Genomic DNA, 15,138 nt, shown 5'->3' with positions numbered 1-15,138 from the left:
TGTAAAAACCCTTTCCACAGAAGGTTCTACCTGGGAACCAAAAAGGGTTATCCTATGGAGACAGCTGAAGAACCCTTTTTTAAGAGTGTAGAACAGAGCCCGGTCCGCGGGCCCGGGGCACTCCACTCACGTTGTTGCGGATGCTGCTCTCTGTTCCAGCTTCTAGCAGAAGACGCACCGTTTTCTTATGATTCAGCGCTGCTGCAACATGCAGCGGTGTGTCCCCAGCCTGGCCCATAGAGAGAGAGAGAGAGAGGAAGAGAGAGAGAGAGGGGAAGAGAGAGAGAGAGGGGAAGAGAGAGAGAGAGGGGAAGAGAGAGAGAGAGGGGAAGAGAGAGAGAGAGAGGAAGAGAGAGAGAAAGAGAGAGGGAGGGAGAGAGAGGGTGGAAGAGAGAGAGAGGGTGGAAGAGAGAGAGAGAGAGAGAGAGAGAGGAAGATATACAAGAGAGCGATATACAAATATACAAGACAGAACGTAAAAAGAAGGAAAAGCCCTCTTGTGTGAAAGTAGTGTCAGTCACATGCTCAGACCAACCTGGTTCTTCTCTCCCACGGAACAGAAGGCTCCCAGGAGGATGCGGAGCATGGACACGTGGTTGTAACGGGCCGCCACATGCAGACACGTGTCACCCACCTGGAACACAACGAAGAGAGACCACCACCGCCACACGCGGCTTGAGTTTCCTTTCACGCAGACGTTGGGAGAGCAGTCAATGGAGGAGTAGAGTAGCGCTGCATGACACTGGGAAGTGGCTGGTGTGGCAGAGGACTAACGAACTGCATGGAGAGCTACTTCCTCTTCCCAGCAGCTTTGTTCAAGTCACCCATGAGGGGCGATTATGCTCGAAGTGCAGAGCAGAGCACTCGCATGCATACGTCGTTTCATAGTTAAGTGACTGCAATGCAAACTGCTCTGTGGTAGTAGTTAAATGTAGAGCGGCTTCTGTTGTCAGCATGTTTCCCTAAGCAGTGGTTCAGAGATACCTGGAGAGTGTGTATCAAATCATGGGAAGGCTACTTTGGAGTGCCATTTGTAACATGCTATATTTTGTGACACGGAATTATTGTTGTTCACAAATTATAGGACGGTACAAACGGCACCCCATAGAGTAGCCAACCCATGGAGGAGGGGGACTTACATGGTTCTTGCTGTCGGGCCTGGAGCCACCTAACAGCAGGACCTTGGAGCTCTGAGCGTGGCCGTTCTGACAGGCCAGGTGGAGGGCTGTGTTCCCTGCCTACATGGACAGACAAACAGACAGACACCAGGGTTGTGTTTTTAATAGGGAGACAACATTTTGGAACAGGGTGAAACTGGGAGGTATTGTACAAAACTCAACTTGACCAATTAGAGCACAGCTTTCCGTTTGCAGTTCTATATCTCTGCTATGGTGTGCCCTACTGAAAAGCACCCAGGTCAACACTAAGCACCACTAAAAGCTCTCCAGTATAATAATCTGCAGTCACAGCACAGGACCTATAGGAACCACAGCTGTTTTATAACTCCAGTATTTGCAGTATATTTGCAGTACCTTGTTTTTTGAGTGAACGTTGGCTCCGGCCTTGACCAGCAGTTTGACAGACTGGCTGAAGCCGTGCCACGAGACCTCATGCAAAGCAGTGTTACCGTCCTGCAACAACAAAACAGTCAAGAGCTTCACACATCCACAGCCTGACCTCTGGATTGGTAACTATCATACTGGACAACGGTGTTATTGTTACTCTTACAGTCTAACATGGCAAGCTAAGTAGGAGATTAGTGAGGTAAGGTAAGAGGCTGCATGTCTAGGCCTAGCTATAAACACACTTTCTATTCACATGGACTTCCATGGGCTATGTATGAATCCCAAATGACACCCTGTTCCCTATTTGGTGCACGAATTTTGACCAGGGCGCATAGGGTTCTGGTCAAAATTAGTGCCCTATATAGGGAATTGGGTGCCATTTGGGACAACTCCTATTTCTTTGCTGGGAATGAATGGGGGTTAAGCAGATTACAGGCGCAGTGTGTTCTCTATAGTTTTAGTGCTGTCTGACAGTTTGTTGGGGGTTTAAAATCCCTCTGTGCCTGTGAGTGCATTGGGCCGTGCTTTTAGCCGTGTGTGTGTGTGTGTGTGTGAGAGCGCTGTGTGTGTGTGAGAGCGCTGTGTGTGTGTGTGAGAGAGCGCTGTGTGTGTGTGTGAGAGAGCGCTGTGTGTGTGTGTGAGAGAGCGCTGTGTGTGTGTGTGTGAGAGAGCGCTGTGTGTGTGTGAGCGCTGTGTGTGATATGTACCTTGTCCTGTCTGTCCAGAGCACACCCTTCCTGGATGAGGGCAGAGATAACATCACTGTTTCCTACCACGGCTGCCCGATGTAAGGCTGTCTGCTCACCCTGCACACACACACACACACACACACACACACACACAATGATCAGTTAGGGATTTTCACAACAATGATGAATACAAATGACCACATCCACTGGTTAATAACTTTCCATTCCATTGCAGTTGGCATCCTGACTTGAATATGATGGGTGGACTTTTTAGTAGAGTTTCTCAAGTACAATGTTTCAGGTTATTACTAACACAGGAAATGACCACGATGTTACAACAATCATCCAACACTGCAGTTTGACACCAGCTAGGTCTCCATACTATCACAGTCTACTACAGTGGGATCCTCCATACTATCACAGTCTACTACAGTGGGCATCCTCCATACAAAGCAGTGAACACAGCAGCAGCAGGCAAAAGCACTCAGTTCAGACCAGCTCATTTATGCTCTACCATAAATGGAATTCCCACAAACATGGAGAACCCCCTGCTAACAGCAGCTCAACAGAGTCACGTTTTGCAGACCAGGTTCGACATGTCACGGGAAAGGGTGGGAAGGAAGAAGAGCAAGAAGAAGCGCTGATTCCTGTGAGTGGGCGAGGTGGGGTTGTGGTTTGTTCATTCCAAGTGAAGATAACCAAGAGGCGTGCCCAACAACCAGAGGACGTGCAGTAGTAGAGGATTGGGAGAGTGAATATTTTCCACGGGCTCAAAGAAGCTTTTCTCTAACCTTCTTCACTCTCTCTGACCTTCCAGTCTCTCTCCCAGGCCCAGGTCCAGCAGCCTTCCTCCACTGCCGTCTCTCTCTCTCCCCTCCTTTCCCTCCTCCTTGTGACCACTCCCCCCCGTTGGTGGCCGAGGACGCGCTGTGGCCCGTTCGGGATCGGGAGCTCATTGACCAGATGGAGAGAATTTTGGAGCGCCAGAGCTTTGGACCATTATCTGTGGCTGTGGGACTGCGGAGGGGGAGGAGGGTTGACCTGCACCCAGGGGGCGAGACCCGTGGAGGTCTGCTGCATGCCTCAAGCTGGCAATCCAGATAATCCCACTCGAGGCCACTGGAGGTCATTATACTACTAGCGTGACAGTCTTAGAGAAATGGAAAGGGCGTCCGCACGCAGGAAAAACTACACTGCAATCAAAACACACACCAGGCAGCCAGACTCAGAATCTCCATGCTGATGTCATGTCGTTTGTGCGCTTCAAAAAGTGACCTGGTTCACACGTAAAGGTCTATGTTACATATTCTGGTGTTTGTTTGTGTGATTGTACAAATATTACATGGTGTTAAATGGGTGTGATGTTCATTTGGGAAGATGTTGAGGTACACTAATGCAACGCCAGCGAAAACCAAGCGATGGTCCACACACAAATCCATCATCACAATCATGACTGTGGTGCTAGCTGGAAACATGGAAAGAGGGCAGTGCAAATGAAAGGCAGTGTACAAACAGACAGTCTCTGGGTACTTGCATCGTCCTGGATGTCCAGATCGCAGTCGGCCTTCAGGAGAATGCGCACAACCTCGGTGTGGCCCTTATAGGAGGCCAGATGCAGGGGACTTCTGCCGTACTGTGGACACAGAACACACACTCTCACACACAGAAGAGAGGGCCACAGCAACTGAAGACAGACACACCAACTGAAGAGAGAGAAACCAAGTGAAGCCAGCCACACAACCAGACCATATATCAGTGTCCCCAACTGAAGCCAACCAGACTGTATGTGACAATGTGTCTACAGTTCAGCCATACCCAGTAACACGTTGTGCTGTCATCATGGCACAGCATTTAGCCGCATGCAATCTGTCTGTCATGGCCACACGGGTCATTTGAATAACGAGTTGCCAGTAAACAAACAAATATTTAATCCACATACGGTTTAAACGAGCTTGAATGGAAGGGAACCTATATAGCTGCTTATGGATAGGCCTCCCACATCCTCCGGCTCTTAGACCCAGACTTATGGACCTGCAGCCTGCTATGGAGCAAATGTGTATTTATAGTTTTGGGAGGTTTCTCATTCTATGGTAATAATGGATTGTTTTGCCAGGTTAAATCAGTGATACTACCCGACTTTACGATCATATGCTGTATTGGATTAGATTAGGTTAGACATTTAAAGGCATGCTGGATACTCGCCATGGGAAGGTTCCTTTTCTTTTAACAACTGAAAGGAATCCAAACTGTTGCTCTTTAGGAAAAACTAGATTTCCGTCTCGGGAAGGTGTGTTTCCTAAATGATTCTGTGTTTGGTTAAGGATGTTTGTCTCCCATGAGACACTGTAGACACAGAAGCCTATTTCACGTCCTCCATATCCCCAGAATGAATCTAAGAAATCTTTAATACATTTTGACGTTTTTGCCGTGGATGTTTTTAGTTGTGCAATTTTACACCTCAGGTGTCAAGTACCAAAGTTCTCAAGTAAAAAAAAAATGTGAGACGTGTTCTCTTATGTAAGCAAAGTCGGAGCTGCTTGGCAGGTCTGTCTCACTGTCTATGCTATTGGAGGTATAGCAATCACCGCAGCGGTTCACCCCATAGTGGGCAAATGGACATCGTCAAATGAAAACCCAACTTTCATTTCCCCGCTGTGACGCACGGATGTTCCAAACTCCGTTTTAAGACGAGACTGACTTCCTGACCCAAATTATCATATTTACACTGTAGTCAATTTTGACACTAGAATAATTGTTTCTGACTCTAATCGAAGACACGTAGGCCGTTTTCAAAACGCTTTGTTGCTTTTTTGAAGGCAGTCGCTCTTTAAGAGGCGTAATTGGGGTTAAGCTAATGTGAACAGGTGCTCTCAGTAAATCTTAAAGCATTATTTCAAAACACCGAACCCTATCTCTCCACATAGGCTACAGGAAAGGAAGGCCCTAAAAACTGTCAAAGACTCCAGCCACCCTAGTTATGGACTGTCTCTGCTACGGCACAGCAAGCGGTACCGGAGCGCCAAGTCTAGGTCCAAAACAGCTTCTACCCCCAAGCCATAAGACCCCTGAACAGCTAATCAAAAGGCTACCCAAACCCCTCTTCTAACGCTGCTGCTACTCTCTGTTTATTATCTCTGTACATATTACCTCAATTACCTCGACTAACCGGTGCCCGCGCACATTGACTGTACCGGCACCGCCTGTATATAGCCTCGCTATTGTTATTTTACTGCTGCTGTTGAATTATTTGTTCTTCTTAAAGCATTGTTGGTTAAGGGCTTGTTAGTAAGCATTTCACTGCAAGGTCTACACGTATTCAGTGCATGTGACAAATAACATTGGATTTGATTTTGATTTAAAGCACAGTGACAATCTGCAAGTGAGAGAATAAAATGCAAACGGGCTGTCTGCCTGCGGCAGAATCCCTCTCCTGTAACATGTAACTGGCAGCCATATTGAATCATCCACGTTAATTCAATGTAATTAGAGATCAGGTGTGCAATCACAAAGAACCACATCAACACAACCCCCTTATCAACGCCTAATCCTCACAGCCCTCCATTAAATGGGTAGAGACGGGAGAGACCACAATCACTTTAGCAGGCGAGTGTGGCCTGATATATGGGTGCGGCTCGGCACTGCCTGGTATTCACTATGGCCAGGCAGGGGTTGAGTTTCACTGGGCCAGGCTTGGATGTCTGCCATGGAAGCGTCTCAGGTAAACAGAGTCGGGGCCTAGCCAGGGTGAAGTCTATTATCCCAGGAGACTGTGAATGGAAAGGGCCTGCTCTCTGCTCTGTGGCCTGGTACGACCTTAGATAGACTCACGACTGGTTCTATTCTAACTCCTCTCTTTCTCATTCTCAAACGAGTTTCTCTTCCACAGACCTAAAACATCCATGCAAAACTTGACACTTTACCTCACATTCCCCAATACAATACCCTCCTCACCTCCCCTCCTCTTCCCCTGAAGCACCGGAATTTCCAACTGAAATATAATCCTCATGTTTCTAGTTTTTTTTTTGTTACTAGGGAACCCAGCCAAAATGTGAAAATCCAGCTGAACGTAACATTATCAGAGACAGGTAGACCTGATAGACAACGGACAACTTTCATATATTCAGTCAGTCATTCATATTTCACTCATATTCAGCTGTAAGTGTAAGAATTGCAGTTCATTTCCTGAAACAATGAAAAATGCAGCATTCTTGACAAATTAAAAACGATTGAAAGTCTTCCTTAATCCATGACTCTTGTGCGCTCTTAAAGGGGCACACAGCATTTAACGTGAACATCACAGAGCAGAAAAAAAAGCTTCTGCCCAGAGATGTGTTATTGAGGAAGTACATTTATGAGGCTCAGGAAAAAAGGCCTCTGCCTGCCTGTCTTATCGGCCAGTATCACATTGCAGTCTATCAAGAGAAAGACTGGAGATCTGAGGAAGGCCTGACCTAAATACTATCTCCACACCTCAGGTTTGTCTTAATTACCAGAGCTGCTCTGACAGAGACACAAAGACAGGCTATTCACTTCACAGACAGATAGGATTGCTACTGCCGCACATTAATTCAATCAAGCATGTCTGTCTGTGACTCTCACAGCAAACACCCAGGTGTTAATCTGATATATATATATATATATATGAATTTTGTCAATCTCGGGCATCTTTATACTGTATTCCTCCTCTGCTCCTTTCAGTGAAGAGGCTTGGGGCTACATGGCATGTTTAAGAAATCTTCTCTCCCAGCGTTGTGTGGTGTGACCTCAAACAGAGGTTTACACTGTGTTGCGTGTGTCAGCATGTTTACCCAGATCTGTGCTCCCACAGCTGTGGTCGCGGACAGCCAGATGGAGCGATGGAAAAGCTCCTTCGCACAAGTGACACACACACATGGGTAAAATCAGCATCAGAGAGAGTCCCTCATGGCCGTGTTCATTTGTAACCTCCTCTTCCTCTCCTAATACTCCAAATTCCAACTCCTCCTCCTTCCTGTAAAATACAGCTACTCTAACTTACTGTGAGGAAACAGGGTAGTTTAATAGATAGTCCATGAAAGTGAGGATTATAATAAATTCATATACTGCTCCAGTCCCACTAATCTGCCCCATGATCATTGCCCTTGTGGCCCAATGAGGCTGCAGTTGAGACACACAAACCCACCCATATTGGCTACACACAGAAACAGTACACAGCAGTGGAGGCTGCTGAGGGGAGGACGGCTCATCAAATGGCTGGATCGGCGCAAATGGAATGGCATCAAACACATAGAAACCATGTGTTTGTATTTGATACCATTTCACCTATTCCACTCCAGCCATTACCACAAGCCCGTCCTCCCCAGTAAAGGTGCCACCAACCTCCTGTGGTACACAGTACACGTTTGACAGAAAAAAAAGCCTGGTGGCCTAGCCTGTGTGACCGCCGCTACTTGGCATAATAAACACATTGAAAAGACAAAAGTCTTATGAAAACACCAGAAGACAACCTCCTCTAATCCACTCACCTTGGTGACGGCTACTTTTGCACCCTTGTTGATGAGCTGGACCACATTGTCGGCCTGGCCCTTGTGCGAGGCTACCAGGAGGCGCTCGGAGAGTGCGAGGACCGCAGCCGCGTCCTGCTGGCTCATGTAAGCAGGGCGAGTGAAGCACTGTCTCCAAGACGCAGTGCTCCAAGGAAGGGAGGGTGGGCTCACACCAACCCTAAGTCATGACCGTCACACACACACAGGTAGTGGGCAGAAAGAGAGGAGGAGAGAAGGAGAAGAGAGAGGGCTCGGACCTCCGGACACTCCCAGGTTGGCTCCCTCATGTCATCCTCAGCGCCTGGAAGAGAACAGGAAACACGTGTGTGGTGATAACAGGCAAAGAGGAAGCCAGGAGGGAATGGGGGAGAATATTTTGAGATTTTAATTGCTGCTAACTATCTAGTTTCAAGTTTTATTAGTCGTATGTACGGGACACACATGGAATACACTGTCCAATGAAATGCTTACTTGCAAGTTCCTTACTGACAATGCAACAACAATAAGAAATTTAAAAAAAGATAAGTAGTCTGATGGCCTGTAGATCAAAACTGTCTCTGAGCCTGTTGGTATCAGATTTCATGCCCCGATACGTCTACCTGACGGTAAGGGAGTGAACAGCTTATGATTGGGGTGTGTGGTGTCTTTGATGATTCTGCAGGTCTTCCTCAGATACTGTTTTGAGTAGATGTCCTGGATGGGTGGGAACACAGTCCCAGCGATGTACTGGGCCATATGGAGGGCCCGCTGGAGGGCCTTGCCATCGTGGAAGGACCAATTCCCCTACCAGGCCGTGATGCAACCGGTCAGGACGCTCTTGATGGTGCAGCAGTATTTTTTGGAGAAGACCCAGGCTGGCATGTAGAATTTCTTCAGCCACCTCAGGAAGTACAGGCGCTGTCGTGTCCTCTTGACAAGAGTGGTGGTGTTGTTGGTACATGACAAGTCCTCTGTGATGTGGACGCCGAGGAACTTTAAACTGCTGACTCTCTCTACTGCAGTCATATGGATGCGGATCAGGGCATGTTCCCTCCTCTGCTTCCTGAAGTCAACAATAAACTCCTTTGTTTTGCTGACGTTGAGGGAGAGGTTGTCCTGGCAACACAATGCCAGTTCGCTTACCTCCTTCCTATAGCCTGACACGTCATTGTTGGTTATCAGGTCTACAACTGTGTCGTCGTCAGCAAACTTGATGATGGAGCTGGTGTCGTGCAAAGCCCATGCAGTCATGGGTGAACCTTACCAATCCTCACAGCCTGTGGTCTGCCCATCAGGAAGTCCAGGATCCAGTTGCAGAGGGTGGTGTCCAGACCCAGGGCTCAAAGCTTGGTTTCGAGCTTGGCGGAAACAATAATGTTGACTGCTGAACTGTAGTCAGTCAACAGAATTGTCACATAGGTGTTCCTCTTGTCCAGATGTGTTACGGCCGTGTGAATAGCGATAGAAATGGGATATTCCGTGGATCTGTTGGAGCGGTAGGCAAATAGAAGTATGTCCAGGGTACCTGACATGCTGGCCTTAAAGTGGGCCATGACCAGCCTCTCGAAGAATTTCATGATAACCGATGATAGTCATTTCGGACATGTCACCCGGTTTTTCTTGGGCACTGGGATGATCTAACCCACTATAGTCAGCTGTGGGAATTGGGAAAACAGGCTAGTTCCTGTTGGGGGAGACAGCAGCTGTACACAGTAGATCTGTCTGTCAAATGAGTTCATACAGGTTGAATAGGGGTTAAGGATTGACATTTCCAACAACAGAGAGTACTTTCTACACAAACACTGTTTTGTTTTCACTTTTATGCCATGTCATCAGACATAATGTTATAAAAAAGCTAGTAAAAACAGCTTTAACCAACCACATACAGGAGGCAGACTTCTGCGGTTCGCTGAGCGAGCGTTGGTGTGACCGCAGGCAGAGTGACTCAGGAAAAAAGGTTGTCTTTCCTGGAGTTCCTACTACCATCATTACAACCCATCAATGTGTCGAGCTGTCAAATCTGTCAATGTTTTCAACTGGCTCAGAGGAACTAACGAATTGATGAAACACACCAGCATCTGGTGAAAAACCACTAGAGTCCATTGAATGTAGCTTATTAGCTCAATTATAAGGCTGATCATCTGCCAGGCTGTATTCAGGCATACTTGTTGAAACTAAATTAACTGCCGAGAACATTCTCCATGGTTATTTAAGATGAAGTATGTGTGAATTAGCTTGTTGAAATGACTAATGGTGGTCTGACGGCTTGCATGGCCTGTTTGTGTTCCTTCATTATGAAAGGTGATGAGATCAAAGGACACAGCCACAGTAAGCGATATGACAAAATAATGATTTATTCCATTCAGCCACATTATATGGGTTTGTAATGGTACACCAGATGAAGCTATACCAAGGCAAAAAGATGTGTGCATAATATAGCACATCAATTTATAATTTAAATGCAGACCTATTGCTTGTTTTTCCTCTTTCGCCAATCTTTTACTAAGATCAAATCATTTTTTTTAAATATTTTTTTAAGGGGGGTAAATCAGCTTTAATATTGCACGTAGATTGTGGCTTCCATCAATGGAATTGTCTGTATCATTTCCAATCCCCCATAATTATTTTGTAAATATATACAGGGCATTCGGAAAGTATTCAGACCCTTTGACTTCTTGCATATTTTGTTACGGTACAGCCTTATTCTAAAATGTATTAAATATTTTTTTCCCTTCATCAATCTACACACAATACTCACTAGACCCTTCACTCAGCACTTTGTTGAAGCACCTTTGGCAGCGATTACAGCCTTGAGTCTTCTTGTGTATTTTGGGGTTTCTCCCATGCTTCTCTGCAGATACTCTCAAGCTCTGTCAGGTTGGATGGGGAGCGTTGCTGCACAGCGATTAGTCTCTGACTAATCTCCCAGTCCCTGCCGCTGAAAAATATCCCCACCATGCCTCACAGTAGGGATGGTGCCAGGTTTCCTCCAAACGTGACTCTTGGCATTCAGGCCAAAGAGTTCTTGGTTGCATCAGACCAGAGAATCTTGTTTCTCATGGTCCGAGAGTCTTTAGGTGCCTTTTGCCAAACTCCAAGCGGGCTGTCATGTGCCTTCTACTGAGGAGTGGCTTCCGTCTCACAACTCTAACATTAAGGCCTGATTGGTGATTTGCTGCAGAGATGATTGTCCTTCTGGAAGGTACTCCCATCTCCACAAAGGAACTTTGGAGCTCTGTCAGAATGATCATTGGGTTCTTGGTCACCTAACTGACCAAGGCCCTTCTCTCCCGATTGCTCAGTTTGGCCGGGCAGCCAGCTCTAGGAAGAGTCTTGGTGGTTTAAAACTTCTTCCATTTAAGAATGATGGAGGCCACTGTGTTCTTGGGGACCTACAATGCTGCAGAAATGTTTTGGTACCCTTCCCCAGATGTGCCTCGACACAATCCTGTCTCGGATATCTACGGACAATTCCTTCGACCTCATGGCTTGGATTTTGAGCTGACATGCACGGTCAACTGTGGGACCTTATATAGACAGGTGTGTGCCTTTTCAAATCATGTCCAATCAATTGAATTTACCACAGGTGGACTCCAATCAAGTTGCAGAAACATCTCAAGGGTGATCAATGGAAACAGGATGCACCTTAGTTACATTTTGAGTCTCATAGCAAAGGGTCTGAGTACTTACAGTTGAAGTCGGAAGTTTACATACATGGAGTCATTAAAACTGGTTTTTCAACCACTCCACAAATTTCTTGTTCACAAACTATAGTTTTGTCAAGTCGGTTGGGACATCTACTTTGTGCAGGAAACAAGTAATTCTTCCGACAATTGTTTACAGACAGATTATTTAACTTATCACTGTATCACAATTCCAGTGGTTCAGAAGTTTACATACACTAAGTTGACTGTGCCTTTAAACAGCTTGAAAAATTCCAGTAAATGATGTCATGGCTTTAGAAGCTTCTGATAGGCTAATTGACATCATTTGAGTCAATTAGAGGTGTGCCTGTGGATGTATTTAAAGGCCTACCTTCAAACTCAGTGCCTCTTTGCTTGACATGGGAAAATCAAAAGAAATCAGCCAAGACCTCAAAAAAAATTGTAGCTCTCCACAAGTCTGGTTCATCCTTGGGAGTATTATCCAAACGCCTGAAGGTACCACATTCATCTGTACAAACAATAGTACGCAACTATAAACACCATGGGACCACTAAACCAAAAATACAAGTTAAAGAATAGGATTAAGCCAGTGGCTCAGATGAAACTATCCAAGCCTTAGATATCCTTTAAATGTTGACATTTGGTTGCGTTGTCAACCAAACACATTTCAATATTACTTTTATAATACAGTAAATAGCCTAAAGGCTATCTTATAAACTCATTTAACAGTATTTATTCAACCGTAAAATGAGTAACACCTCCATGGCCACATTTTGAGGTTAGCCTACTGTAACTATAAATGTCTTATGCAATCATAGAAAGCGTGCATGTTCAAGAAAGCATGCAAAGGTCGCAGGTCGGTGGAGAGCTTCACAACTGCTGTAATAATCTGCACAGAACCTGAAACAGCATTGATCACTTGCACAATGTACTTTTAATGTAATCTCGACTACAATCCACGTAATTTGTTTGTGCTGTTAGATGAAAGCACAGCGATAATGCATTAAAGCTGCAATATGTAACTTTTTGGGTGACCCCCGACCAAATTCACATGGAAACGTGAGTTATTGATCTGTCATTCTCATTGAAAGTAAGTCTAAGAATCGATAGTTCTTATGTTTTGTTTTTACGTTGGGTTTACTTTCGGGTTTGTACACCGAGCTTCAAACAGCTGAAAATAGAATATTTGGGGTTACGTAAAATATATTTCACAGCGGTTTAGATTCTCTACACTATACTTGCTTGTTTTGTCACATAAATGGAAATTAGGCAAACTATTAGAATTTTAGCAACCAGGAAATGAAAAAGCGATTTTTGCACATTGCACCTTTATTGTTATTGTATAAATACAAAATATCTGACATTGTATTCCCATTTGAACTTTGTCGTGTTTTTAAATGTTTGAAAGCGCAGTGATAACACATTGAGAATTCAACAAATAAAGGTTGAAATCTCGTTGATCGAAGTCTCAACCAAATACTACCAAAATGTCCACGGTGAAATGATGAGGTGTGCCCAGGGGGTCCTTACATGTCTTAACATTACTCACTATTTGATTGCAGAGCTTCCAATTCATGCTATTTGTGCTGTAAGTGGAGGCAATTATTTGAGTATATTATGTTCCCCCTTTTGCCACGCAACATATAGGCTCGGTCTACAGCAGGTGAATGAAATTCAACGACTCAAGAAGTAAGTTAATGGGCTGGTAAGTCTTAAATGACACATTCCAGGGACAGCTGTAAATCTATACCACGAAAGAACATTACGCTTCCCATAGAGGCAAAGTAGAGTTACATGAAGAAAAAGCTCACCATGTCTTTGTGTAATCCTGAAAAATACAGGTCCCTGCACAAGTTACCCAGTTTATTTTCCTGATGATGGACCTCCCATTTCTGCGTCTGGCAGATAATCCTAATTATAGAGCCCCGAGGACTCTCAGTCTACTGCTTGGTCCATCTCACCTCGTCTAAGGTTTCAGACATTCCTATTTCGCAGGCAACACCGAACCAACCAAAAAGAACCAAACAAGTCGGCTGTCATGCTATGTCTTAATAATAGTTTGGATAAGCTGGTCTATGTCTCCCTCAGCCCCCCCTACCGACTTCAACAGATTGTCTAGATAAAGCTCTTTGAAAAGCGAAATAAATCAAACAAGCAGACTATACTGTAGCCATATAGACCATAAGTCTGTTGATAACACTTCAAAACATCTGTTTCATCAGGGACATATGCTACATACCTTCCTAATCTCCATATACTAAGAGTAGTGTCTCTCTGTCAGATCTTCTGTCATGAAGGGACTGGGCATGCTCAGAGCAGGCAAGTCTCTCTGATCATGCCCCGGGGCTACAGATCAGCGGGGCCCACCTGCTCCTCTCTCACTGTGGCTTTAATCAAGCTTCTCACAGTCCCTCACACCTCTAGGCCTGGCCCCAATGAACCAGATGAATGTTGGTGTGTATGATACAGCGTTGCGATTAAAGCAAAGATAACCGTCGGGTGTCTCTAATCCGGAGTCTATTGAATCTATACGCTGTAAAGCCTCAAGGTGGCTGGATCATTACACAGCTAATGGCACCCACCTCAGTGTTATCTGTGGCTTCTGTCAACCATTATAAAAGGAAGGGGCTCTCTCAGTTCACTTTAAATGGCCCTGCCATAAAGGACTGTTGTCTGGGGAGTTCAATGGTAAAAATCGAAGTGAGAAAGATGGTACTAGACAGGAATGTCTCAACTTGTATCATTCTGGGCACCTTACAGGTCCAAGGATACGACTACGAAACATCAGACGAACCTGAGCTAACTATTAGCTCAAACGGCCATCTTCCCAGATGAAGTGAGAGACACCAAGAAAAATCAGAACAATTTTTCTGGAACATTGTTCAGTTTCAATCTGGAGAGGAACATGCATGTCTCATCAGATTCCCCTGAGTCTAATTCACTTTGACAACTATTCTAGTGGCTGTTGAAATTATTCCTCTGCAAATAGTTGTCACACGCATGTATTGCATGTGTGACGTACACTGTACATCCTACTAACAGCGTTCTGCATTACTAAACATATGAAAATATATATTTAGAAATTAAACTCTACTCTTCTTTTAATGACCTGTTGCACAGTGAATGCATTGCAGGCTATTCCTGTTTAATATTTTGCAAACAGTTTCCAGGATGTATCACAGACGCCAGGTTAAAATAAGAGATTACTGAAGCCATGACCTTTCTATTGTACACCAGGGGGACCTCATTTAAAAAGAGTTAGAACTAGGCCATTGTCAGGCCAATGTGATCACACCAGGATGAGCACTAACACGTCTAACAAACATAGCAGACCCAAAAACGTCTGGGGTGTTTAGAAAACACTGTGCCTCTTCTGTAACCCTTCATTACCTACGATGCATCATTTTCACATTTACTGTGCCTTCAGAAAGTATTCCTACCCTTTGACTTATTCCACATTTGGTTGTGTCACAGCCTGAATTCAAAACGGATCAAATCCATTTTTTTTTGCAAATGTATTGAACATGAAATACAGAAATGTTTCATTTACATAAGTTTTCACACGCCTTGGTCAAAACATGTTAGAATCACCTTTGGCAGCTATGTACAGATGTGACTCTTTCTGGGTAAGAGCTTTGCACACCTGGATTGTACAATACTTGCACTTAAAATTCGTCAGGCTCTGTCAAGTAGGTTGTTGATCATCGCTAGTTAG

At 45.0% G+C, this 15,138-nt stretch overlaps 1 protein-coding gene across 2 annotated transcripts in view; it reads right to left on the bottom strand.

Moving 5' to 3' along the window:
• Positions 1-15,138, bottom strand: part of LOC139407035 (ankyrin repeat domain-containing protein 6-like) — a 50,273-nt gene that overhangs the window by 8,024 nt on the left and 27,111 nt on the right. Inside the window, exons 1-7 of one of the 2 annotated variants that reach the window (XM_071150326.1) lie at positions 7,759-8,183; positions 3,789-3,887; positions 2,273-2,371; positions 1,533-1,631; positions 1,140-1,238; positions 536-634; positions 131-229 (exon numbers count right to left, since the gene is read on the bottom strand). In XM_071150326.1, coding sequence (XP_071006427.1) covers positions 131-229; positions 536-634; positions 1,140-1,238; positions 1,533-1,631; positions 2,273-2,371; positions 3,789-3,887; positions 7,759-7,884 — 720 coding nt within the window. In that variant the 5' untranslated portion in view covers positions 7,885-8,183. Of the gene's footprint in view, positions 1-130; positions 230-535; positions 635-1,139; positions 1,239-1,532; positions 1,632-2,272; positions 2,372-3,788; positions 3,888-7,758; positions 8,184-15,138 lie in introns of those variants that run through there. The other variant, XM_071150327.1, reaches the window with a different exon arrangement.

The sequence above is a fragment of the Oncorhynchus clarkii genome, chromosome 4 (genome assembly GCF_045791955.1).
Source record: "Oncorhynchus clarkii lewisi isolate Uvic-CL-2024 chromosome 4, UVic_Ocla_1.0, whole genome shotgun sequence".
NCBI classification, from domain to species: Eukaryota; Metazoa; Chordata; class Actinopteri; order Salmoniformes; family Salmonidae; genus Oncorhynchus; species Oncorhynchus clarkii.
The sequence above is the reverse complement of the archived record's forward strand: the minus strand, read 5'-3'. Positions and strand labels throughout refer to the sequence as shown.